At 43.6% G+C, this 27,125-nt stretch overlaps 1 protein-coding gene across 1 annotated transcript in view; it reads right to left on the reverse strand.

The window, feature by feature from the left end:
• SUPV3L1 (Suv3 like RNA helicase) overlaps positions 1–24,216 on the reverse strand; it is a 1,221,766-nt gene extending 1,197,550 nt beyond the window's left edge. The window contains 1 exon segment of the mRNA XM_044056280.1: positions 23,632–24,216. Within this exon segment, the coding sequence (XP_043912215.1) occupies positions 23,632–23,872 (241 nt within the window). The 5' untranslated portion in view covers positions 23,873–24,216.
• Positions 24,217–27,125: the final 2,909 nt, after the last annotated feature.

Genomic DNA, 27,125 nt, shown 5'->3' on the forward strand with positions numbered 1-27,125 from the left:
AGATTCTGAAAAATCTTGGCTCTCCCAGTGGAAATGCTCCCTCATGGTATGCAAGGTTTCCCCAAAAGAATAGTCCTCTGGAGGAGAAGCTGAAGGTATAGATTCTTCGCATCAGAATCCTCATGGGGGGGAGAGAATATTCCTGATCAGAAGAGGAATCAGAAGAAATAGAAACCTGATCTGAAGATGCATAGTCAGTCTCTTGCCTAGGCCTAATCAGGAGGGGGATGGGAACCTCTGATCAAGGTAATCAAGTCTTCGACCATTTTGAGCATCTGTTTTTTGGGCATAGAGGCCTGTCCACGTGGCTCTTGAGTTTGTTTCTTTGCTTTAGAAGGTGCTTTAGCATTTGAAGCTGAAGTTGGTTTAATGTAAAGATGTTTAGGTCTGAAGACACCCTCAGCAGCGCCGGACCCATCTGAAGGAATAGTATCCGAGGCTCCAATACCTTGAGTTTCCAGTGGCATGGCCGACTCCACGTGGGAGTTGGTAGCGGCCTGCGACTCTAAAGTAGCGGGCATCAGGGGCTGCGAAAGCGCCTCACTGAGAACCAGCGACTGGCTTAGGAGAAGCTTAGTCGTCGGTTTTGGGCCTCGGTTGTCTATCTCTCTCCTTTTCTTTGCTTTTTTTGTGAACTCCAGTAGTCGGATGGCTATCCGACGACATTTCTGGATAATTAAACCGGTGTCCAAAATAGTTTAAAGCAAAATCATAGCAACGCTTAATAGTGTGTTGGTTAAATCTAGCACAAACAGACAACCAGAAACGTTGTGATCAGGGCCTAGACAAGGAATACAGTAAGAATGAAAGTCCTTATGCGGTATTTGCTTTCCACAAGAAATACAATTATTTACTTTTTCTGACATCGGTCTGGAGCAAGAAAAAAGTTTCCCCAACGGGGTACTTAGCTTTATTGAAGACTTCGGATCTGAAACTCGAACACGAAAATCTCAGGAATCGGCCGACCAGCACTTGCAAACTGCTTCTGCTTCGGGCACCGCGCAGCAAGAAAGACTAAAGAAAATGGCGTTGTCTGCTTCTTTTATACCCCTGACGACCGGGAAGGGGCAACAGCAGCTGACGCAGGAACCAGGACTTTGGAATTCAGGCCGACTGAGGGCAACCTGCCAGCAGGATTACCCAAATGTAATGATTGCAACAGTGAAACATGAAGAACATCCTGCAAGTGAAAAAAGGTGTTCAGGCAGTTCTCTGACAAGACTGTCTGCATCTTCGTGGATCACACAGGAATCCACCTACCTATATACCACTACGGATGTATTACCTTTAACCTCTAAGCAGCTGCAGATTTCCACAGGCCTGTATCTAAAAAAAAAAAAATTGGGGGTGGGGCTACTTTTGCTTTTCGTCTATTAATGAATGCATCTCCAAACTGGTTCAACATTCTTTAATGAAATATTCAATGAATGCTACTGACACAGTTACCAATAATAGCATCCTTAAACTGGACTGCTACCCACAAAGACAAAGGTGCGGTGCAGATCAGTTTTATACAGAAACAAATGCTCTTTTTGGGTTTGAAGTCAGACCATTATATGTATTTTACCATGAAAAGAACTGTAACCAAGCTGTGGGTTTTTCCACTGACTAATTAATATATCTTGCAGCTCCTCAATTTCCAAAGAATATTATGGTCTGAATTTCATTTCTACTCCAAAGTGCTTTTTGACTCTCACAAACAATACAAGGAGATTTCTTTAAAACAAAATAACTTGAACTCAGGTTTACATAATATCAAGACACACAATATCAATCAATCGTTACAACTAATTGAGAATAAAATCCAGATAAGTGTGATACAGAAGGCAACTTAAGTGAAACTGTACAAAACCCTGGCAAGTGTTAAATAAAAGGCAACTTAAGTGAAACTGTAAGGCAAAAGGTGACAGAACTAAAAGTGCTTATAAACACTGATCAAGAACTGGTCTATTTTTCGATCTTAAAAAGTCTCAGCTTTGATGTACTCTCAGCACACGTGTGATCATTCAGGTATTAAGGAAAGTGGCATTTAATTGTAATTACCATTTTAATTCCACAAATTCCCAAGGTGTTATTAACTACTGATCCTCTGCTATCAAGGTGCTTAAAACCACTGCAGGTCATGCAATCTCTTTATAATGCATGTGCCATGTTTAAATTAAACTGCGTATAAATATTCATATATCCACCAAGACCAGGTCCACATGGTCTATCACAGCAGACATACAGTTGCATTGCATTCTGTACTGCACGGTTACAATCCTTGTAGTCACTTACCCCAAACATCCTACTTAACTGAGGCAAATTTAGATATAGTCTGACATTGATAAACACATCAGAAGATGTTTCCCCAAGGGTATGTCTCGTATTCTTTTTGTGAAACTCACCAAACTGCACCCACTCCCCAAACAAATTAGGAGTACAGCTTCTTTGTAACTTGAGGAGATGACCACGAAGGGTAAACTGTGTAAACATACAAACATTTTCTAACCACAAATATGTTGTGATCAAAAGAAGAGTCTGCTATCAACTTAAATTTGACAGTCATCAAAGAGACTGTGTCATGCAAGTAGAATGCTACCCATATGGTAAGCAGTAGTGACATTATAGATTTACCAAAGGAAACTATGCTGCATTTCTTAGTGTTGGGGGTAAAACCCATGATTAACACACCCCATGTATTTCTCTGGACCACTCCTGAAGAATAAGCATTTGATAAACCACCTTACTCAATCAGCAAACTTCAGTAGGCATACTACATTTATATCAACTTTTAGAATATACACCAAAGAGGGAGGGGCATTTTTCTGTCCAAGGCAAATATCACCAACCCTAGCAGAATGAGCTCCAGACGACAGCCAATTACCTATCCAGCTAACTATATTATGGATTAATGTTGAGTTGGGAAAGGTTGCCAACAATCCCAACATGTGTAATACTATCAAAGGCCTTGGCAATATCCAAATAAGCAGAGTAGCACTATGCCCCTTATCCATGGCCTTAACCTTTTCAAATAATTCGACCAGGTTAAGCAAGCATCACCTACATTTTACAAAGTAGAACTGGTGTGTGTCCAGAGTTTTAAGGTCACCTACATAATTATTAGTTCAGGTATACATGCCATAGCTTTGCAAATATAAAATTTACAAAAATTCCCACCTGTACTGCAAAATATGCCAGTTGTCAATGGACTATCCTAATCACAGGAAAATTAGCAGAAATACCTCACTAAAAGAATCACAGGCCTAAAGCAGATGCCCCATGCTGACTGCCTTAAAAAAACTCCAGCTATACTCTGTTGCATATCATCTACTCCAAGGCGATCTCTGCTTAACATACAAGGCCATGTCAAATCCATGTCAAATCCAGAGCTGTTGGACATGCTACACTTAAAGAAATCCCAATCCCTCAGAGCCACACGCTCCAGGGACCTAAACCTCGTCATCACAATAAACAAAACATGCTGGAGGGATAGGTCCTGACCCAGGGACTCCCCAGACTCTGGAATAGACTGCCCATACACGTCAAGCAGAGCACCTGTTTGGCCCTCATCAAAAGGAACCTTAATGACTGGATGGGAGAAAGGAAATTCACCCCAGGGATCACATCAGTCGCCCTGCTAGACAGGGGTCCAGGGAAGTAAATAGTGCGGGAAGAAATAGCCAGTGAATTGTTATGGCTAGGCTTGTATAGGCCCTAGGGCTGATAACCTAGTACCAACCTATGAACCTAGTACCAACCTGTGAACCTATGTTCTTGACAAAAAATTCAACTACACATTTAGTTTACTAGAAATATACACAGTTATTCTTGTAATCTAAAAGCACTAGGCAAAACATATCCCTGTACACACTAACACGGCAGTCTGTTAAAACCATTTTCACACTGCATCCCTGCAGTACAAAAATCACCCAAGTTTTGCCTTGTTTAAAAATACATACTACATTTATGTTAATTAGGATAACATAATAAACATTTTTTTTTACTACACTTTCCTCCTAACATGCCAATGATGATTAAAGGTTATAGTGTGTGAAAATATTTAATTTCCAAATGTTAGTTTCTATAATTTACGTACATGCTTTCTTCTCCCAGTCTAAAACAATGTCAGCATCCAAATAGTGAATGACTTAGCAGAAAAAAAAGTAAACAAAATATTACTAGCATTCTTGAAACCAGCACTTTCAAATCAATTGTTCGGGAGTTCCCCACCAAAATCAAGTGCATACTGTATAAAATTCATGAACACATTTAAAAAGTTCATGCTTATATGAAACTTAAGCTGCCTGTGGGCTAAAATGATTGTAAAAATTTGTGTCACAATACCACCACTGCAATACTACTTAGCAACCCACAAAAACAGAAACATTTTAGAAAGAATGAGCTCTACTAAGTTGCAAGCAAAAATCTATTCACCACCATAAAACTCCCTATTTGATAAAGCTTCTCACATACTCAACCTAAACATACCAGGGAAAGCAAGTATATAAAAGACAATAAGACCTCAACAGTGACTAGAGAACCCTCACTCCCTTAAACCTTAGAGGTCCAACTTAACTCTTCAAGTGTCAAGACTGCATCAAGTTGGCACTAAAGACACAAGTTTAAGCCTTATATCCGCACAACCAAAGGCTAGATTTTTGAGTCCCTGGCTGAAATTGAAAAATAAGTTATGTCTTATCATAACGCTCCATCTGAGTTGTAGATCGTTGTTCATTCATTACTATTAGGACCTCGGTTCCATCCTCTGAACCGATATGGCCATTTCCAAGCTCGCGCCAGCCAAAAACCCTCAGCTAAAGACCTACCCACAATGCCCCTCTCCTAGTTACTCCAGATAGAGTTTGCCTTCCCCTACATAATAGACTTAGTAATAGAAAAAAAAATAGTAGAAAGCTCTGTCTGAGCAAATACCCTAACCAGGAGTTCCTAAAGTCCACCAGGAGTCCAGGCAGGGGGAAGGAGGGCAGGAAGTAATGAATTAAAGATCTACAATACAGATGGAACTTTATGGTAAGACACAATTTATCTGATGTTGTAAATCTTTGTTCATTAAATTACTGTTAGGACACAGTCCCCAGCTATTTGAGTCCCGGGTGGCCCTAAAGAAGGATATTCCTAAGCACTACAGAACCAAAAGATGCTCGTCCCCTGGAGGCCAAATCCAATTTGCAATGAGAGATAAAGGTATGAGGTCTTGCCCAAGTGGCTGCTGTGCAGATATCATCCATAGAGGCTCTGGAATGAAATGCTACAGAAATAGCCATAGATCTGGTAGAATGAGCCTTTATTCTGGAAGGTAAGGATAACTTATTCTGTTAGTAGATAAAGGTAATGACGTTTCTAAGCCAGGAGGATAAAGTCACTTTGGAAACAGGTTTACCCAATCTGGGTCCTGCAAAGGCCACAAAATCGATCCATTTTCCTGAAAGATTTAGCCTTGTCCAAATAACAATGAAGCTGCCGATGCACATCAAGGGTGTGCAAAAGGTACTCCCTCTACTGGAATGCGGAGGGAAGAAAACCAGCAGGACAATAGATTGGTTAATGGAAAATCTAGAAATGACCTTGGCAAGAAAGAAGGGTCAGTATGAAGGGACACCCTATCCGTGTGGAAGATCAAGTAAGGTCTCTTGACACTAAAGGCCTGCAGCTCAGATACTTCTAGTAGTACTTACCTCAGCAAGAAGAGTAAGGTTTTCCATGACAAAAATGTTAAATCACATGAATCACAGGGCTCGAAAGGAGGACCTGTGAGACTGAAGTACCAAAGTCAGTTCCCAGGGTTCTAAGGGAGGCTTGACCGGATGTTTAACATGCAATACTCCTTTCAAAAAAGTCTTGCCTAGGCTGTGTGACATAATCGAAGAATTATCAAGTCCATTATGAAAATTGGCGATAGGTGCTAAATATACAGTGATCATCAATGCTGAGGCTCCTGCATGTAAAAGAGTAGTCAGGTATTGTAGGATCTTTTGAATAGGCACAGAGAAAGTGTCTAAGTTCTGATCTTTGGCTCAAATAGAGAACCTAATCCATTTACTAGAATAAACTTTCCCAGTGGAAGGTTTGTGTGAAGCCAGAAGAATTTCACAAACAGGAGATGGGATGTCAGGCAGCCTGGTAATCATTGGAAGTGAAGGAACCAAGCTGTGAGCTTGAAATTGTGGAAGTTCGGATGAATCAGTCCCCGAGGATGAGATAACAGGTCTTGGGAATGATCCAGGATCCACGGGTTGTGAATCAGATGAGGCCATAGAAACAGGAACCAGACTTGATGGGGCAATGAGGATCACTTTGCTTCTCAACCTCTGAGCTTTCTGGAGAAATTTTGTAATGAGGGGAAATGGGGGAAAGGCATACAGAAGACCTGGGGGGCCAATCATGCATTAGAGCATACCTTGGTGGTTCCCCCTGCGGGAGGATCAGGGCAAAGTAGTTTCTGCATTTGTAGTTTAGGGGGGAAGCAAACAGATTGCAGCAAGGCTTGCTCCAGCGTTGGAAGATCTGATCCGCTGTTACAGGGTTGAGGGACCTCTCGTGAGACGTTCCTGCTCAGATTGTCCGCAATAATGTTGGAACTCCCGGGAATGTGCGTTGCTATAAGAAAACGGTTGGAAGCCATTACCCAGTGCCAAATCCTCATGGCTTCCCAACACAGGAGGTAAGACCTGGTTCCGCCCTGCTTGTTGATATACCAGACGATTGACATGTTGTCCGACTGAATTGCAATGGTCCCAGAGGGTAGGGATGCATGGAATGCTTGCAACGCTAAGAGAACTGCTCTCAATTCCAGGACATGTATGTGCAAATTGGTCTCCATGGGGGACCAGGTGCCTTGGACCATCTTTCCCTGGAAATGCCCCCCCACCCTAACAGGGAAGTGGCCATGAGCTGGGGAAGACAGAATGGTCGACATCAAAGATTTGTTTGTGGCTTCATCCACCATAGCATTTCTTCCTTGCAACGGTTTGCAAGACGTATCATGTGTTTGAGTGGGTTGAGTTAGAAACTACCATTGGAAAGGAGCCACTGTAGCATTCTCATGTGCAGTCTTGCCAGTGGTACTAAAGTAATGGCAGCCGCCATGGAGCCTAAGAGTTGCAGTACAAGATGTGCTGGTACACAGGCCTGAGGAAGAAGGTCTTGGATTTGGTGTCTTATTTTCGAAAGCCTGTGTGGGGGTAAGAGAAGCTTGACAGGATGTTGTGTTGAAGACCGCTCCAATAAATTCCAGTGTCTTCGTTGGGAACATTTGAGATTTGTCCTTGTTGATTGTAATCCCCAAGCGGAGAGCGAGACCTTGAGTGTAAGAGAGGCTGTGGACTAGGAGATTCCTGGTTGGAGCGGTAAGGAGCCAATCGTCTAGATACAGAAACACCTGGAATCCTTGTAGTCGAAGATGAGCTACTACAACTGCTATACATTTGGTGAACACTCGGGTTGTCAAGAGACCGAATGCCAGTGCTCGGAACTGGTAGTGATTGGCTCCCAGCCGGAAGCAGAGAAACCTCCAGGAGCGGTGATCCATCTTTATGTGGAAGTACGCGTCCTGGAGGTCTATACAGCACATCCAGTTGTCCCTCCCTAGGAAGGGAAGAATGGACTGCACCGTGACCATCCGGAATTTTTGAGGTTTGATAAATTTGTTCAATAGGCTGAGATCCAGGATTGGTCTCCAGTCCCGTCTTTTTTGGCACTAAAAAGAACCTTGAGTAAAACCTGGATCCTGTCTGGTCTAGTGGGACTGGCTGGATGACTTTTTCTTAGCAGGTTTTCTATTTCTAAGGCTGCTAATTCCCTCTGATTGGGTGGTACATCAGGGATTCATTTGACGGGTCTGGGAATTAAATCGAAAGGTATTTGGTAGCCTCTGGATATTATTCGCTGCACCTAAACATGGGTAGTAATAAGATGCCAGGCTGGTAGGTGCAGAGAAAAATGACCCCCGACTGCTTCCAGAGGAAAGCAAATCGGGCCACTGCTCAGGGGTGCTGCTAGGATCTGTCGGAGAAAGAATCTCTAGTGCCCTGGTTACGCAGACTCCCTCTACCCCGAAAGGGGCGCCTTCCATATGAAATGCCCCCTCTGCTCCAGGGGGACTGTTCACCATGAGTGTCACAGAAAAGATCCTTGGGATTTCTTGAACCACATTTTTCCTCCCTTCTGGTTCCTGGAGTAGGACCTCTGGGGGTTGGAAAAGTGTACGCCCACAGCAGATAAGGTCTTTCCTTCTTTTGCACTACGTGCAAGTGTGTCTCGTACTTTGGGTCCAAAAAGTGCAGATTGACAGGTGCAATGACAAAGGAAGATTTAAAGGGGTCTGCAAAGTCACACAACCGCATCCAAGCATTATGTCTCATGACAATGCCTGATGCGGCAGCTCGAGCTGCCCCCTTGGTGGTGTAACAATATCAAAAGCATCAAGGAGTTAGAGATGGATTCAAGGTAGCTAGCTGCGAGGCAACAGTATCACGCACCTCATCAGGTAGTACCCCCACCAAAGAGGAAGACATTTCGAAAATTAGGTCTCTTTGGAGGCGAGTAAAGTGTGCCAGACAGTTCAGCGACCGAATGGCGAAGGTCGCTGAAGCATAGGTCCGCTTCCCTAGTCTGTCCATGGTCCGGGACTCCATGTTTGGAGGATGGACAGTGGAACTATCTTCTGCCGGTTCCCTCTTGGTGGCTGCCACCACGACCACAGAATCAACTGCCAACTGCTTGGACCAGTGGGGCTGGTCTTCAGGTGTACATAAAATTTTGTCTGGCCTCTGGGAAATAGGTTCTACATTGTCCGGGTCCTTCCAGGCACGCTGCACAATGAGTTTAACAAGGCATCTGCCAGTGGGGCCACCCAGGAAGTAGATGGCCAGGCATGGAAGGCCTGCAAGAACACAGATTCCTCAGAAGAAGGGTTAGAGGACTTCCAGTCTCCCCACTGCTTGAGGATTTCAAGAATGTCTCCAAATGAAACGTCATCTGGAGGAGACCACGGGAACCCTTCCCCCTCATCATAATCGGTGTCTTCGGTGATAAGATTCCGCCGGGGAATCAAGGTGCTACCTCTTGCATCATTTCTTCCAGGGTGGCTCCCCAGTGGGATCTTCTGAGGAGGACTCCGGAGAAGGGATTCCCTTCAAAGGAGGTTCTTGCGACTCCTGTGCCCAGGGTCCTGAAATAGAGAGTTGGGAGAGGTGCATGCTGGGGGGGGGGGTTCTGATACTGATGTCACTGGTACTGACTGTGAGCTTGGAGAGGGTCCTTCACTCCAAATCACCTGGACAGCAGGCCCACCCAAGGAGGGATGGGAGCCTGGAACCGGGGTCATATCCTACCCTGAGGAGCACACTTCCAGGTGAGGAGCTCCGAGAGGACTGGAAGCCATCAGAGCTGCCGGGCTAGGTACCAAGGTACGGGCGGGTCCAAGCACTGCTCCGAGAGAGTATCGGCTCCACCTAAACCGAAGCAGCAAGGGTGGTCGGTGCCGACAGGGAAAAAACTGCTGTTGGAACTGAAGCAGTATGCACAGGAGTGGACATCGGCACCAAGATCTCTGGGATCTGGGCAGAGGTCGGAGCAGAATAAACAGGGGAAGATGTAGTAAAGGATTCCGAGCCAAGAGGGACTGAAGGCCTAGCTGGAATGGGCAATTCCTTAGCTGCCAGAAGCTGGTCCAGCCCCCCCCCCCCCACTAGATCCAATTCAGAAAAACTCCTAGTGGATCTAAAGAGGTTGCTGAAGGAGAATCAGGTCTTTCTAGAAAGAGACTAAACCTCTGCCCCAAAAAAGGGTCGTAAGTTGGAGAGTATCCTGTCCTTGGCAAATATTCCAGTTTTGGAGCCCATGGAGCCGAACAAACTGTCTGCACCGTGGCCAGGGATGGTGCCGAAGCAGGTACAGTCATCAGAGCCAATGTCAGATCAAAGGATGGCACCCAAGTCAGTGGTGCTGAGGTTGGAACCGAAACAGAGGTGAATATCATGGACGGCACCGAGGGAGAAAATGCAGAGTCTGGTGCTGAAGAGGTCTGCGCCGAGGGCGCCAGCGAAGCACGGAGCCGACTCGGTTCCATAACTGATGGAGATGCAGGAACAGAGTGACTCATTTTTCCTTATGCTTTTTGGTCTTCGGAGGGGGTGAGACCTCCGACCCAAACAGAGCCTCCGAAATAGGCGTCTTGATTAAACCTTTTAAAATAAGTTTGTTTTTATGTTCTGCTAGTGTACGATTACTAAAACTAGCACAAATGTCACAGTCAGCTTTAATATGATCCACGCCCAAACAGTAGACACAAGGAACATGTGTATACGAGTTAGGCATCTTATGCCCACACTTGTCACACTGTTTAAACCCCAACGTAGCTTTTTCTGACATAGTAAGGCAACAAAGGTATCCTGTAGAAAAAACAAAATAAAGTAAAGAAAATGGTGAGAGAATACCAACAATGGTATTTAAAAAATACCACAAGTGGTAAGGAAGGGCCTGTCAAAGGCAGGAGAGAGGGACAGTACCAATAATGGTAGAAATTAAAATTACCAAGGTAAAGGGTAGAGAATAGAATTAGGTTACAAGCAACAGTGAGAAAAGGCTAAATTGACTAAAAAATTTGAAGAGAAACTGTCTTAAAAATAACAATTTTCTACTTAGCTTGAGAGAGATGGCTAGCACGTCTGACTAGAAACGCTGCAAATGAGATCTGGAGTAACTAGGAGAGGGGCATTATTGGTAGGTCTTAGCGGAGAGTCTTTGGGTGGCGCGAGTTTGGAAAAGTACAGTTGTGTACACTTACCATAAATGTAGATGTTAGAGTGTATTCACTGTTGCACTCGTTACATTTGGGTAATCTGCGGGCAGGTTGCCCTCAGTCGGCCCGATTAAAAAAGTCTTGGGTCCTGCGTCAGTTGCTGTCCCTTCTTCCATGACGTCAGGGGTACAAAAGATGCAGCAGATGCCATTTTCTTCAGTTTTTCTTGCCCCAGATGTCAGGTGCCCTCAAATTGGAAGACTGAAAAACATGCCAATAAAAATGCATGCACAACAATAAATTTCCTTCATCTACAAGCAAATACACCAAACAGGCTGTATAGGATAGAGAAGTGCAGATAAGTTCCAGCAAAGATAAGGGGGATGGGTGGGTGGGTAACCTGGACTGCAACATTGAATACACTCAAACATCTACATTTATGGTAGGTACACAACTGTACTATGTTCATCGTGTTTCACTGTTGCAGTCATTACTCTTGGGTTGAATCCCAAAGCTGAGGACGGGTGGCTGGGCTAAATAGGATTAGGAGAGGCTCTGCAGGACTGCAGTGGCAAAGCCTGCTCTGGACTTAGAGTATAGAGGTAAGTGATAGTGCTTTGTGAAGGTGTGCACTGAACTCCAAGTTACAGCCTCCAAGATATCTTTGGTTGGTACTCCTCTGAGGAAGGCTGCTGCTCTGGTGGAATGAGGTCTAATGTCCTTAGGCACTGATTTGCCACGTTGGGAATAGCAGAAACAGATGCAATGGCTTATCCATTTAGAAATAGTCTGTTTTGAGATAGCCTCTCCTTGTGATCCTGCAGCATATGACACTAAAAGCTGTTCAGTCTTTCTGAAAGCTTTAGTTCTGTCCAAGTAGAAGTGTAACTGTCTGTGTATGCCCAAAGAATGCAGAATTTTCTCACCCTTGTTCTGTGGATTAGGATAAAAGGTTGGCAAGTGAATGGTTTGGTTAAGGGCCACCCTGGACACCACCTTAGGGTTTGTCCTCAGAGAAACCCTGTCTGGGTGGAAAATGATGAAAGGTTCCACAGCCATGAGTGCTTGTAACTCCGAGACTCGCCTTGCAGAGGTTATTGCTAGGAGCAGAGCTGTTTTCCAGAATAAGAATTTTATATCTGCTGTTGATGCTGGCTCGAAAGGAAATGAGTTTTTCCTAAACATAATTAAAGGTCCCAGGCCGGAATTGGTGCTCTCCTTGGAGGCCCAATGTTTTTGGCCCCTCTGAGGTACTGCCTTATTAAAGATGAGAAAAGATAGGTGGTTCCGTATTGTAATGGGCTGAAATGGCAGAGGCATGAATCTTAATTGATGAGAAGGAAAGGCCTTTGTTCAGCATCTCAGTTAAGTATTGTAAAATCTGAGGGATATTTGGTACACACGTGTCAATGCCTTGTTCCTGGTTCCACGCACAGAATCTCTTCCATTTTTCTGCACAAGATTTTCTGGTGCTGGGCCTCCTGGCCTCCAAGATAACATCCATAACAGCTTTTGAAAGAGGAGTGTTCTGAATGGCTACCTTATCCGCCATGCTGCCAGATTTAAGGTCCTGAGTTGGCTGTGCAGGATCTGATTGTTTTGTTGGGTCAGCAAGTGAGAAGTTTGAGGCAATATCCATGCTGGACCTTGGACAAGCTCTTTAGGATTGGGTACCAGTGCTGGCGTGGCCAGTCTGGTGCAATCAGTGGGGGAAAAGCATATACAGTTAGATTTTTCCAGCTGAAGGATAGGGCGTCCACTTTCCATGCTTGCTTGTGATAAATCCTTGTGCAAAATCTCTGCAATTGGCAGTTGTGAGGGGCGGCAAATAGATCTATGTCTGGGCATCCCCATTTCCTTATTATCATGCTGAAGACTTGTGGATCCAGTTTCCATTCGTGGGGATCCATGAGGTTTCTGCTTAGTTCGTCTGCCAGAGTATTTGTTTTTCCTGGCAGGAACTGTGCTTGCAGGTGAATTTGAAAGGCCAATGGTGTGTCCCATAAGGTTACTGCTCGTCTGCATAGGGGGTAGGAAGGTGTACCTCCATGCTTGTTTATGTACCACATGACCGTAGTGTTGTCTGTCTTTATCAGTAACTGTCCTGGATGAAGTAGGTCCTTGAAAGCTGTCAGGGCATTTTGAACAGCTAGCATCTCTTTTTGATTGATGTGCAGATGCATCTGGTTTGCAGACCATGTGCCCTGAATACATTTTCCTGCCATATGGGCCTCCCAGGCATAATCTGATGCATCCGTGGTCAGTGTCTGTCTGGCTGTGGGTAAACTGAATGGCAGACCCTTGTTGTGGTGACAGGCTTCTGCCCACCATCGAAACTCCTGTAGTAGGCAGGGAATGAGTGCAATTACTGTCTCCAGGCTGTGGCAATGCTGAGTCCAAACACTTTTTAGGTACCATTGTAGTTTCCTCATATGCAGTCTGGCATATGGAATTAGTAGAATGCAAGATGCCATGAAACGCAAAGCCTGCAGGATCTTCCTTGCAGATAAGTGGGTCTTTGTTGCCAATTTCGTGAAGTAAGTAGTCAGATGCTTTTGTTTGTCTGGCGTGAGATAAGCCATATGGGCAGTTGTATTTAAGCTTGCACCTAGGAATATTATCTCGAGAGGGCACTAGTTTTGACTTCTTTTCGTTTACTGTGTACCCTAGGCCAATTAGTAATCTTTTTACAAATGCCAGATGCTTCAGAAGAATGTCTTTGTTCTCTGCTTGAATTAGGCAGTCGTCCAAGTAGGGATATATCTGAATTTCTCTTTGTCTGCAAAATGCTATTACTGGTGCCAGGCATTTTGTGAAGACCCTGGGCGCAGTAGATAAGCCAAAGGGCAGTGCAGAGAATTGGTAATGCATTGAGTCAGCTATGAATCTGAGGTATCATCTGCAAGATTGTCTGATTGGGACATGCAGGTATGCCTCTTTTAGGTCCAAAGTTACGAGCCAAGCCTTCTTGCCCAGCATGGGCAGTAGCTGCTGTAGTGTTAACATCTTGAATTTTGGAACTTCCAGAAATGTATTTAAAATTGACAGGTCCAGTATTGGTCTCCAGGTTTTATCCTTTCTGGGCACTAGAAAAAGTCTGGAGTAAAATCCTTGCCCCTGCTTTTGTTGTGGTACTTGCTGAATGGCCCTCATGTCCATGAGGGGTGTAATTTGTTTTTGTGCCTCTGCCCATTGATTGTGTGGCAGATCTGGCATACCTTTTAACCTTGGTAGGGTGTGAAAATGGAACCTGTAGCCTTGGGACACTATGTTGAGGACCCATTTGTCTTGGGTAACCATTTGCCAATTTGATGAAAAAAGTGCTAGTTTTTCCCCTAAGGGGGCTTCCAAAAGAAAAGTGCTTGGATCTGGTAGAGGAAAGTCACTGGGACTGTTTCCTGTAAGGTTGTGATTTGTCTTCTCCGCCTTTGGAGGTAGAAGCACCCCATTGTTTAGGCCTGTATGAGCCTTGGGACGGAGATCTGCCTCTGGGATGCCTGTATCTGCCTCTTTGTGGTCTGTCTGATACTAGAAAGGACCATTTTTTTGTGGGCCAGTTCCTGCTTAACCTGGGTGGCTGCACCTGTAAGAAATCCTTGACTGTCTGCATGGATTTTGCTTTATCCTCCATTTTTTTCAACACCTCTTCTGCTTTAGTACCAAACAAAATGTCATGCTGTAATGGTGCATCTAATAATTTTGCTTTAACATGATCAGGCAGATTCTGTTCCTTTAACCAAGCATGCCTTCTACTAACAGAACCTGTAACAGCGGCCCTGCAAGAGACCTCCAGTGAATCATAACCACCATTGCAAAGTATGCTTTCCGACTTGTTCAGCTGCATGCAATAAATCCTGCAATTCTTTGTTCTGTGAACCTTCAGTATTTGTCAACAATTTCTGTTTAAGCAGTGACATTAAATATTGCTGATATTTAAGCATAGGAAACTGACAATTTAAAGCCCTTACAGCCAGGGTAGCAGAAGTGTAGACTTTTTTCGCCCATCTGTCTAGAGCCCTAGAATCCCTATCAGAGGGGGCAGGTTTTTTGAAGTGGAAGCTTTAACCCCTTTGGGACCCTGAGATATAATTTCTGGGTCAGCAGTGGGGTTTTTATATAGGAATCTATGAGAATCCGGGACCCTGTAGTACCTGTCTGGCTTAGCAGGTGCAGGGGGTAAAGAGTCAGGGGACAGGCCGGACTCTGAAAATACATTATCTACAATATCCAGGAAAGGTGGAATAATAAGGGGTCTGTGCTGAGGAAGTAGCAGAAAGATTCAGAATAATCTTAGCTCTCCCAGTGGAAATGCTCCCTCGTGGTATGCAGGGTTTCCCCAAAAGAATAATCCTCAGGAGGAGAGGCTGAAGGAATGGATTCTTCAGCATCAGAATCCTCATAGGGAAGCATGGAGTAATCCTGTTCAGAAGAGGAATCAGAGGAAATAATCATACTCAGTCTCTTGCCTAGGCCTCATATCAGGAGGGGGATGGGAGCCCCTGATCAAACTAATTAGGTCTTCGGCCATTTTGAGCATCTGTTTTTTAGGCATGGAAGTCTGAGAAGGAGAATGCTGTACTTGTTTCTTTGTCTAGAGCTGCTTTAGTCTTTGAAGCTGAAGATGGCATAATATATAGTTGTGTAGGTCTGAAGACACCCTCAGAAGCAGATGCCTGCTCAGCGGCTCCGGACCCATCTGAGGGAATGATTTCCAAGTGTCCAATACCTTGAGTTTACAGAGACCCAGTCGGCTCAACGTGGGAGTCGGAAACGGCCTGTGGCTCTGAGGTAGCGGGCTCCAGGGACTGCAAAAGTGCCTCACTGAGGACCGGCGATTGGCCTAGCGGAGGCTTAATCTGTTTTGAACCTCGGATGCCTATCCTTTTCCTTGTCCTTGCGTTTCTTGTAAACTCCAGTTGTCGGCTGGTCCGACGGCATTATATAAGTAAATCTTCGGCCAAAGTAATGAAATGCAAAATCAAACCGACGCTTGATAGTGCATTGGTTAAATCTAGCACAAAACCGACAGCTAGCAACATTGTGATCAGGGCCTAGGCAAGGAATACAGTAAGAGTGAAAATCCTTATGAGGTATTTGCTTCCCACAAGAAATACAATTGTTAAGTTTCCCCAATGGGGTACTTAGCTTTAATGAAGACTTTGGTTCTGAAATTCGGATTTGAAAATCTCAGGAGTCGGCCGACCGGCACTTGCGAACTGCTTTTGCTTCAAGCACCACGCAACAAGAAAGACTGAAGAAAATGGCGTCGACTGCATCTTTTGTACCCCTGGCGCACTGACGTCAGGGAAGAGGTGACAGCAACAGACACCCGACCTAGACTTTGGAATTCTGGCCGACCGAGGGTAGCCTGCCAGCAGGATAACCCAGAGTAATGACTGCAACAGTGAAACACGATGAACATCTAGGTCTGCAACAGTGAATACACTCGAACATCTACATTTATGGTAAGCATACACAACTGTACTATGTTTATCATGTTTCACTGTTGCAGTCATTACATTTGGGTAGATTCCCAAAGCTGAGAATGGATTTATACAGCATTAGGAACAGCTATAAGGCCCGGCAAAGCCAGCTCTGGATTTAGAGAAAACTGATAAGTAATAATGCTTGGTGAAAGTATGAAATGAACTCCAGGTAGCAGCTTCAAAGGGAAACTACATGGCAATTATCTATCACATACAGCTTAATTGTTTCGTTGTACGTTCAGCAGTTAACATAGAGGAATAAGGATCTGAGTTGTTAAGCTATTTCATGAAAGAAAGAGTATAGGGTTTGATTCCCTCCACTGCCATTTGCTTACTGTGCAACTTGGGTAGAAAGTCTCAGATTTCAATCCTGGGTCACCTCTGAAAAGGAGCACTTATACCCAGTGGAGTTAACTGGTTAACAAATGGAAAAAATAAATAAATAAAATGAAAACTTAAACTTAAAATGCACGTCACTACACCAACAGAAATCTCGAGAGACTTAATGACAACATACCCAGCATGCATGTACTATAACTTTATGCCCACCTTCAACAATCTGACCCTTGTGAAGACAGCACTAAATCATGTTCTTATGGCAAACTGTGGCAGCCATACCAAAATCTGCCTGTCAACATTAAAATATCACCCACAAATGTAATACAAAACACTGCCAAGAAGCACAAAATACATTGCACCATGGCAGGTTAAAGCAGCCAATCCTTAATTACAGTTTTGTTGAAATTTCAGATGTGTGTTCCACAGTGCCTTATCACCCAGTTCTACTTCCCATTTTTATGAGGTGGAAAGAGTAGTCCTGCCAGATTAAACCACTATGTTGATGACTCAATGCTGCTCTACTTAACAACTGCTAAGTACGTCACCTGCTGGCTTGCATATCGGCTCACAGACAGGATGTAGGAAATCAAAATAGGGAAAGTTACCTCTACAAAGAGACCAGTCTCACCAGTAGAGCCCCATAGGGTTTTGTGCTGGGACTTCTCAAACCTGGCATCTACTTTTCTGAAGTAAAAAACAATATCACAGGGTTCTGGCTGAATAAGTTTATAGATGACTGCAAACTAAAAGCAATCAATAAATCCCCCAAATGAATTATTCATCCTGCAGGAAGGTTTATCCCAAGGAAAATCATGGACTGAAGCTAAACGTAAAAATTGCATTATTGTATCCTTTGGGATTACATCAATCACATTGAAGTACCACATTAACAAGATAGCCCTAAGAGCTGACCCAGTTGTTTAGGATTTAGGAACTTGCGTGACCCAACCTTTGACCAACATGTCCATTGGTGTAAGAAAGTCTTAAAACATGTTCTACACACAGACTTGACTCAAAGCCCTGTCACTATACTCTGTATCCTATAGACTACTAAGACATAAACTGTGTATCGGACATACAAGGCATCCACCAACCCAGTACTGATAGATTTTACTGCACATCAGCAAGTCAAATGACATCAGAAATACTCTGTTCATGGATCAAAACCTCTCTTGCAAAAATGGAATGGTTTGGAGGGACAGGTATGTCTCGGAGAGGATACTGCTGCCCTAGAACAGACTCTCCATCCATGTAAAACTAAGTTCATCCCTGTCCACATTCAAGCAAAACTTGGATCTATGGATAGGAAACAGGAAATTTACCCAAGATTGCCCCCTGTACTACTAATGAAGAAAGGCAGCTACTAAATGCTTTAACCCATGCATGGGTTGCCTCAAATTATCTATGGTACAATCCCAGTTATTTTCATTAGGGGTAATAACTGACAATGGGATACTCAAGACCAATCTCTAACCAAATGTAACAAGATAACGGGAGCACAAAAAGGGAAACTAGACAGGTTTAAAATGGCCTGAGAGGGTAACTAGCCTAGCACTTCTCTATGAACATCAGCCACATAAGTCAGTATTTTAGAATGGATTTAACGCTATTGAAGCCTGGTTGTCCACGTCAGCTCAATACAAAACAACTAATAAACAAAAGCAAACTATTTCTGTAAACAGACTCTTCTCCAGATGCTCCATATTTGCTTATTACTTTCTTGGATCACTTGCCCATAGAATTTATGAAACTTGGAAAGCATCTTCTAGTCAACTTGGAAAATGAGCTGTAATCAGACTTCCTATCAAGTCTGCCATTAAAATAAATACAGATTCTACACAACTAAGAAATTCTAATAACTAACTTACTTATGCATAATTCTCCATAATGTGACAGATACCCATAAATATTTAAATATAATTATTGATCTTTGACACTGTACTAAAACATCTGTTCAACAAGCTTTGCATAAACCAAATACATTGTGTTTCTGTTATTTTAGTGTTAGAACTGCCTGTAAAGAGTATTGCCACAAAGACTTGGCTTGTGCCAGAAAATGGAATTTGGAGGACCTGTACACCTAAAATGGTAAAATAAAAATCCACAAGGATCTATAACACTTCAAAGCTATGCCTTTCTGCTGCCAGCCATCTGTATTCCTCACATAAACAATTGTTTTCATACTATCTACACAGAAACACAAAATGTAATCCAAAATGCAATCACTTACAAAAATGGGTTATATAACAGTGTAGTGCCTCGCAGGATGCGCAGTAGCAAACCCCGCCCCTGACCGCCCATAACTGTACTGACTGTCAAACATATTCCGTTCCTACAAAACAGTTTCAGAACTTCACGGAAAGACAGTAACACTGTCCAAGACCACCATTTCTGTTTATCCACACAAAGACACTAACATTGTCCAAGACCACCATTTCTGTTTATCCACACAAAGACACTAACATTGTCCAAGACCACCATTTCTGTTTATTCAGCTATGCCCAAACATCTGTATTAAAGCAAAAACTGAACATTTCAGCATAGGAAGTCAGGCAGTTAAACAACAGGCATAGAAACATTTTCTAAACGCTTTCATACACGCTTTATTAATTACAACCTCACTTTCACTTAATACTATGTCACCTGAAACTTTTGAAACTGCAACCTGTAATCTGCACAGCTATTTGAAAAGTGATGATTTCACACATTCTGGCCACCTATTCACGCACCATCGGCAATAATCGACACTCAAGAAAAATAAGCACCAGGAGGAGCACAAGGAAGCCTATGGTAAACCAGTTGACATCTGGGCATGTGGTGTAATACTTTACACAGTACATTGATAGTCAAGGACTACCCAGGACTTGCCAGTCTGAGGAAACCCGTGTCTGGCACCGTAGAGATGGGAAATGGCAGAATGTTCACTTTCATTGTTCTGGAGCACCTGCTGCACCACTCCAGTGATGAGTTGAAAGACATGTCCAGTTTTATCCACGAATCAGAGAATCGGGAGTTTGTCCTCCGGTGCCTGAGTTTTTGACCTGCTTCCCCCGCTGGAGCTGTCAATCGAGCAGTCGGTTGCCAGCCAGAAGCAGCGATGGCAGCCACCTGCACCAGGTTCACTGACGAGTACCAGCTGTTCGAGCTGGGTTTCCGTACGTATGTCCAGTAACCGTTACATATGTACCTACTTGTTTTCATAATGTCACGTCATTTGCAATACATGTGGTAATTTCACACATTGCGAATACATGTGGTTATTTCACACATTGCGTTTTAGGTTCTGTGTGCTTTAAAAGGTGCTCCAACTAATACTGTGAGTGCTTTACTGTTATTTTAATGTTACTAGGCTATTTGCTGTAGTACGGAAATCACATGTTAATTTTCTGATTAGTGTCCCACAAACACTTACTTTCATTCACATTGATTACTTTACAAAAGAAAATGTCTTTTGACTTCTGTGTTGTCAGCGCTCGCTGACAGTGAAACTGTCCATCAAATATGTCAATCATGTATGCCACGCCCCAAGCTGCGCAGTACCGCCCACAAGGCACTACACTGTTAGATAACCCAAAAATGTAGGACCACAAAAGGAATTCCTCTCTTAAAACTGTTGACCTCATGCAAGTAAATAGTTTTGTTAAGTCCCTTTAACTGAATATCATACATCTACACAAAATCTGAATTAGCACATGGGAGGGGGAAGTTGGCATAACAGTGGCAACGCACGATGCATCTGAGACCATCCAGGTGCAATTAACCATAGGCAAGACTGCTCTGCAATTTGTAGCATGTTACAGGCCACCCTCTCAAACTCAGGAACCTCACATGGCCTTCCTGAAAACATTGGAGGGGATAAATGTATCTCCAAACACCATCATACTAGGTGACTTCAACTACCCTAATATAGACTGGGAACACTACTCAAGCCCGAACACTCTAACCCAAAGATTCCTGGAGTTCATAAACTCAAATGCCATGGAACAACTAGTCACCATCCCCACAAGAGGTGAAAACATACTTGATCTCATCATCACGAACATGGGATCAAAATGTTCAACACCGAAGTATACCCCTCACTGGTGAGATCAGATCACAAACTAATCTCGCTGGAGGTCATCATAGCCCGCCCAGCTGAAACAAAAAAGACCACAGTGAAAAACTTCTCAAAAGCCGATTTCACACTTCTAAAAACTAGTGTGGTCTCCTTTAAGGCCCCTGAGCCAGTGGTAAACATTACTCAAACCGCTGAATCACTTACAAATGCCTTCTACCAGCACCTACAGGACTGCATGGATCAGGCAATCCCAAACAAAACTAAGACTCTCTGTACCAAAGGCAAGCGCCCAGTCTGGTGGACCCCAGCCATAAACAAGCTCTACAACAAAAGGAGGAAGCTACTACAAGATAGAGCAAAATCCTTGAAAGGTAAGACACCTTTGATCATTATAAGTAAAAACTAAGAGCTCTCATAAAATCATCCAAGGCAAATTTTGAGAGAAAAATCGCCAAGGACTCTAAAGACAATCATAAGGCCTTCTTTAGCTATGTTAGAAACCTAGGAGGAAACTCCCAGTTATGCTCAGAATTAGTTCAAAATGATGTGAAAATTACTGAACCTACACACATTGCTAACATACTGGCTGACAGGTTCAGTGCAAACTTCTCCTCCCCCAAAGGAGAGATATCTATTCCAGAGGATTGTAGCCCCCAAACATCTCCAACGCCCAGGTGAGAACTGCCCTCACTAAGGCAAAAACACAGCATCCATGGGACCGGATGGTGTCCCCTGTGTGCTTCATGAACTCAAGGAATTAAACCCACAGTTAGGACAGCTGTTTAATCTTAGCCTCACCTCAGGATACGCACCAAGGAGTGGCGCGGCGACTGTGGTCCCACTTCATAAGGGCGGTGCCTCCACAGACCCTGGAAATTACCGCCCATTAGCTTGACAAGCCTTATCTGCAAAGCCATGGAGAGGATCATAATGGAACTCATAAATAAAGACATAGGAACTTGCAGACTTTGGATCCAACCCAGTTTGGCTTTGTCAAAGGCAGATCCTGCCTCTTAAACTTGGTTGACTTTTTCGAGACAGTCACCAAGGCCATTGATGAGGAAAGGCAGTCCATACAGCCTACCTCGACCTGGCAAAGGCCTTCACACAATACCCCACTCAGGTATCATCGAAAAACTCATCAGCTTGAATGTAAACCCATACATCACAAGATGGGTTGCAAACTGGCTAAGCGACAGAACCCACAGGGTCAGAGTTGCTGGAGCCATGTCAGACTCAAAGCCTGTCACAAGTGGTGTCCCACAGGGCTCAGTCCTGGGTCCACTCTTGTTCGGCATCTACTTTTCTGAAGTACAAGCAAACACAGGAGGGTTATGGCTGACAAAGTTTGCAGATGACTGCAAACTGGGCCATAGTCGAAAACACATCTGACACAGATATCCTCCAGAAGGGCCTCACAGAAACGGATAACTGGTGCCAGAGCCATGGCCTGAAGTTAAACGCCAAAAATGCATAGTCATACCCTTCGAAAACAAGGTTACCCTAGCTACCATATAGGTGACAATCCACTGAGCACAGAAAAAGTCATCAGGGATCTGGGGACCCAAGTTGACAGTAGTCTTCGCTTGACACTCATGTTGCTAAAGTAGTTAGGAAAACCTTCTATATCGCCCACCTGATCATGAAGGGATTCACATCTAGATCAAGGGAGGTCATCGCCCCTGTACTCATCACTCATTAGACCTATGATTGAGTACAATGCCCGCTCGAATGTATCTGACCAGACACCTGATGCAGCTTGAAAGGCCCCAAAAGTTCCTCACCAAAAGGATAAAGGGTCTCAAAATATGTCTTATGCTGCCCGACTGAAAGAACTCCAGCTTTATTCAGTCTCATACCGCTTGCTCAGAGGTGACCTGTGCCTGACATATAAGGCCATGTCAAACCCAGATTTGATGAATATGCTTCACCTCAAAAATCTAGATCCCTCAGAACCACAAGGGCGGAGACTTAAACCTTGACACGGTTATAAATAGAACGTGCTGGAGGGACAGATTCATCACCCAGAGACTCCCTATGCTGTGGAACAAAATCCCGGTACATGTGAGGCAGAGCACCTCGCTGGCCTTGTTCAAGAGGAATCTTGACCAATGGATGGGAGATCGCAGATATACCCCAGGGATTACTTCAGTGTCACTGCTTGACAGAGGCACAGAAAATGATAGGCATAGTTTTTATTCAAACTAAAGGGGTGGCGAAAGCCACATAACTATGGGCTAGGCTTATAAATGCCCTTGGGCAGATAGCCTAGTATGAACCTATGAACCTATGAACAGTTAAGGTGTTTACCTTACAGACACAAGATGCATAGTTAGATTCCCACCTGGGGTAATTAGCTTGGCTTAACTGGTCCATAAGGGCAGCTAGCCTACTATGAACCTGGTCTGGCAGATCTCATAACATTTTTTTTCCTAAATCTTTGGTTTGTTTTCCATTAAAAAAAACATCTACTGAAAATGTTACTGTAGAAAAATACAGAGTATTACTAAATACAACACACACACACACACAGGCAAAGCGATCAGAAAGGGAAAAAGCACAGCGACCTGACCGATTAGGTCTTAATTATACTGTAGCAGTACAAGACAATCATGCAACTAAGTCATTATTAGAAGAGCAGGAGTGTATAACTACAGTCATGTCCTCAATTACACAGTGCAAAAGTACCATAAAGCCAATCAGAGCTTCAGTCGTACACTAGATGTGTCAAGAGAACACAATCAGAAACAGAAAACAATGTTAGAGACATACAACAGAATCCTCTCAAACACAGTAAAGACACATTTATTTGCAACTGCAAACAAAGTAAAACCTTGTTTTTATAGATGTTTATAATAACACATACATCTTGAATATAATGGAAGAAAAAGTATCAAGATGCTAACCAATCCCATACTACAATTTCATATCACATTAAAAACTGCACATAATACTCGATCCTCTTGGTTAAAAGACTAACAATCCAATCATAAAAGCATGCTTACTCTTGTCCAATGGGCGACTCAGCTCAGCCCCTATATTCTCATCTTCTGACTCGCTTCTGGTTGTGCTGACAGCCAAAGGAACAAATAGTGAAGTGTCCGGAGGTTTAGAGCCATGTCCAGAAGTCAAAGCCCGGCTAGGAACAACAAGGTACCCAGTGCACCTTACACAAGAAATAACATGCAGGGCAGACCTATGTCTTTGCGCCCGCAGCAATGCCAACAAACAGCGTTTCAGCGGCATTACAATACAAAGGGACAAGAGAACACGTGAACAATTTCAATCAACATCACTCTTCTAAGAACTAGGTTAACTATACCTCCTGGCCGCCGCCATGACACTTTCAATAAGCCAAGCCCCCTAGTTCAGTCTGTCACTTGTTTAGCATAAAGCCAAAAGTACATAAAAAACTTCAGTACCATAACCTTCCAAAGTCAGTACAGTGACGGCACTAGCCGTTAAGTATTTCATAACTACAACATCTTGTGATATTCTCTCTTCCAGGACTGAGAAGCTTATGATCAACGCATATTTGTACCCGGCAATTCCTAGGATAACCAAATGGCCCTTACTGATTAAATCGATCAAGTGGCTCTTAAGTTACCCAAAACAAGTCGGTCGCTTTTCTTTAACGTAATACCAGACTGCGTTAGACGTTACAGTAGCTTGTTCAACGTTGTTATGGAGACAGAACAGTACTTCCGTGATTATAAGATGAGGGTTCTCTCATACTTCTCAAGTGTACCTCAACCTCATTATGTGGAACGTTCCTCATTTTCAGTCTTAAAAAGTCCATGTCCCACATTAAAAAGGTCTGTCGCACATTGACTCATAATAACTTTTTCACCAATATCAATGGCAAATATCACTGAATCATATTAACTCATCAAAAGAACATTGGGTAAGCGTTAAGTAATATAGCAATAACCCACGCCTGGGTGTGGGTAATGCTGGATTTACCTATTAATTTGGTTTGTCCCCCGAGGCGGCCCGAGGACCAAACAAAGACAACCGTGGGTAAATCCAGCATTACAGAAGTGGTTATTGTATTTATATAATGACATTATTTAAGAAAAGAAATAATTACTTTTCTTAAATAATGGCATTGTATATGCCTCTTTGCTGCCCTTCCGCAGCTGTCTGGTGTTCACAGTTCTGATGTACGCCCACGCAGTACATCAGAGCTGTGGGCAAAAGCAACGGAGCGCAAGATCTCCGTTAGCATTGTCTCTATGTTACATGGGTTTAACATAGCGAGACAGCTTTAAAATAAGCAACGGAGATCCATTTAACATAGCGAGACAGGTTTAAAAAAAAGCAACGGAGATCGCAAGATCTCCGTTTTATTTATTGTGTCGCTATGTTAAAGGAGTTTAACATAGCGAGACAGCTTTAAAGCAACGGAGATCTCCGTCGCTATGTTAAACTCTTTAACATAGCGATAGCAGCTTTATACTAACGAAAAAGTCCGGTGACCGGACCTTTTCCGTTAGTATATTGAGGATTCACGCTGGTTGGGCTGGCCAATCAGCGTGCACGTTTTAGAGGAGGCATTGTATAATATATTTTAACCATCCTATCAGCTTCTTATTTGAAGTTGTTAGTAAGCTGTCAGTATTTCACCGGTTCGATTCTCGGCTGGGATGCCTGCTGTGTGTAGTCTGCATGTCCTCTCTGTGGTCATGTGGGTTTCCTCCGGGTGATCCGGTTTCCTCCCACATCCCAAAGACATACTGTAGGTGGATTGGACACTCTAAATTGGCCCTAGGTGTGAGTGCGTGCGTGTGTGTGCCTTCTGTGGATGGTTGGGCGCCGGGCTGGCAACTCGACACCGTAAAACTCCACTGCCAATCATGAGCGGACAGGTGATCTGCTGTGGTGACCCCTAACTGGGAAAAAGCCGAAAGAAGAAGAAGTAAGCTGTCAGTATGTGTTCTACAGTTTAAACATTTGTTCCACATTTTGGAGAAGGAGGGTTGAGAGCTGTGCTCTCATAGGAGGTTACTAGGCTAATAGCCTGGGGCCCTTACAAGCCTAGCCAAGAGTTTATCCCCAAAAAGAAACCTCAATCAGTACCTGTCGCCCACCTGTCAGCAGACTGAATGATAATTTTTGCATTGTAATAAAGGTACCATAGTTTAACTTTTTTTTTTAAATCCAAAAGTAAGGCAAGTACTACCAGGCTGTGTATGAAGCAACTTCACTTTATTAAAACAATAAAAGCAGTATCATAAGCGCTTTTAAAGCTGTTTTAAGTGTATTTTTTTTACTGTTTTTGCCTTATCTTTTCAAAAAAAATTCATTAATTCCCGCCTTTCTAAGCTAGTATAGTCCAGTTTTCAGGCTAGTACTGAATTCAGGGCTGTAGTACTAGTTTCTGAGTTTGCCCATACCTTGTTTGGATAGAAGGAAGTTTCTCTGTTCACCTGTGAGAGAGAGGGGAGCTTTGAGCAACCTACCTGTCCCTGGAGGAGTGGTTCCAGCTCAGAAGTTAGTAGTTTATTGGCCATTTTGGGCTAATTTCTCTCTCTTTCATTTCCCAACTATAAACCGCATTTGCACGGTTTTGCACACTGGGCAGCGCCGGTTAGCTGCAGTTAAATTATTCCCGGCTCCACTAAGTCTCCTCTTCAGTTTTTCCCTTGTAACTAGTCTAACTTTCAAACTAAGCACTCAAAAAGCATCCTACAGCCCAGCATTTGCTCAGACCTAATAGCAAGCACTAATATACCCTGACACTGATTGCCCAGCAGGGCAAGGCTCTTTATTCATCCCTCACCAACTAAGCAGCTCACCCTACTATTCAGGCATGACCAAAGGGCAATTTCAGGTGTACCCTCCAGTCCAGCTGGTGAATCTGGGTATCCTGAGGCAATGTTACAAATGCCTCAAGTACACAGACAACCCTCTCCTCCTACCACAAAGCACTAACATATGTGAGAGATGCAATTATACAGTCAAACTGGAAGCTAAGCTGTATCCACCCAAGACTGGAACAGACAGTCAAGAGGAGAAGGTTAACACTTGCACCACACCTCCAGCCGCACACAGACCTACTAAAACAGCACTGGCAAAAATACTCATAAATACACAAAATCATACTCAGAGACTCAAAATAAAAACTTGCAAAAGCATCACAGACCTCCAAAGCAGGCACCCAAACAACCTGCACTCCCATCACAAACCAGACAACACAAAAAACACAAAATCAGTGTGCCGCATAATCACAGCCCTTAAGGCGAAATAACATACTTAACACACTAGGAATAGGTGACTCTATAGTCAGACACACTGACGTCCCACTCACTAGGCTGGACAAGCAGAAGGTTACTGTTAGCTGCCTGTCAGGAGCCAGAATCTGCCACATAACACAAGCACTCAGGTCACTCAGAACAAGAACAAATATGACTCTGTCATTGTTCATGTTGGTGTGAATGACCTGAGACGTACCTCCCTAGACTACATGAAAAGAGACATGGGAGAGCTATCTGATTAT

The sequence above is a fragment of the Protopterus annectens genome, chromosome 14.part0 (genome assembly GCF_019279795.1).
Source record: "Protopterus annectens isolate FY-2018-M chromosome 14.part0, PAN1.0, whole genome shotgun sequence".
Taxonomy (NCBI): domain Eukaryota; kingdom Metazoa; phylum Chordata; order Ceratodontiformes; family Protopteridae; genus Protopterus; species Protopterus annectens.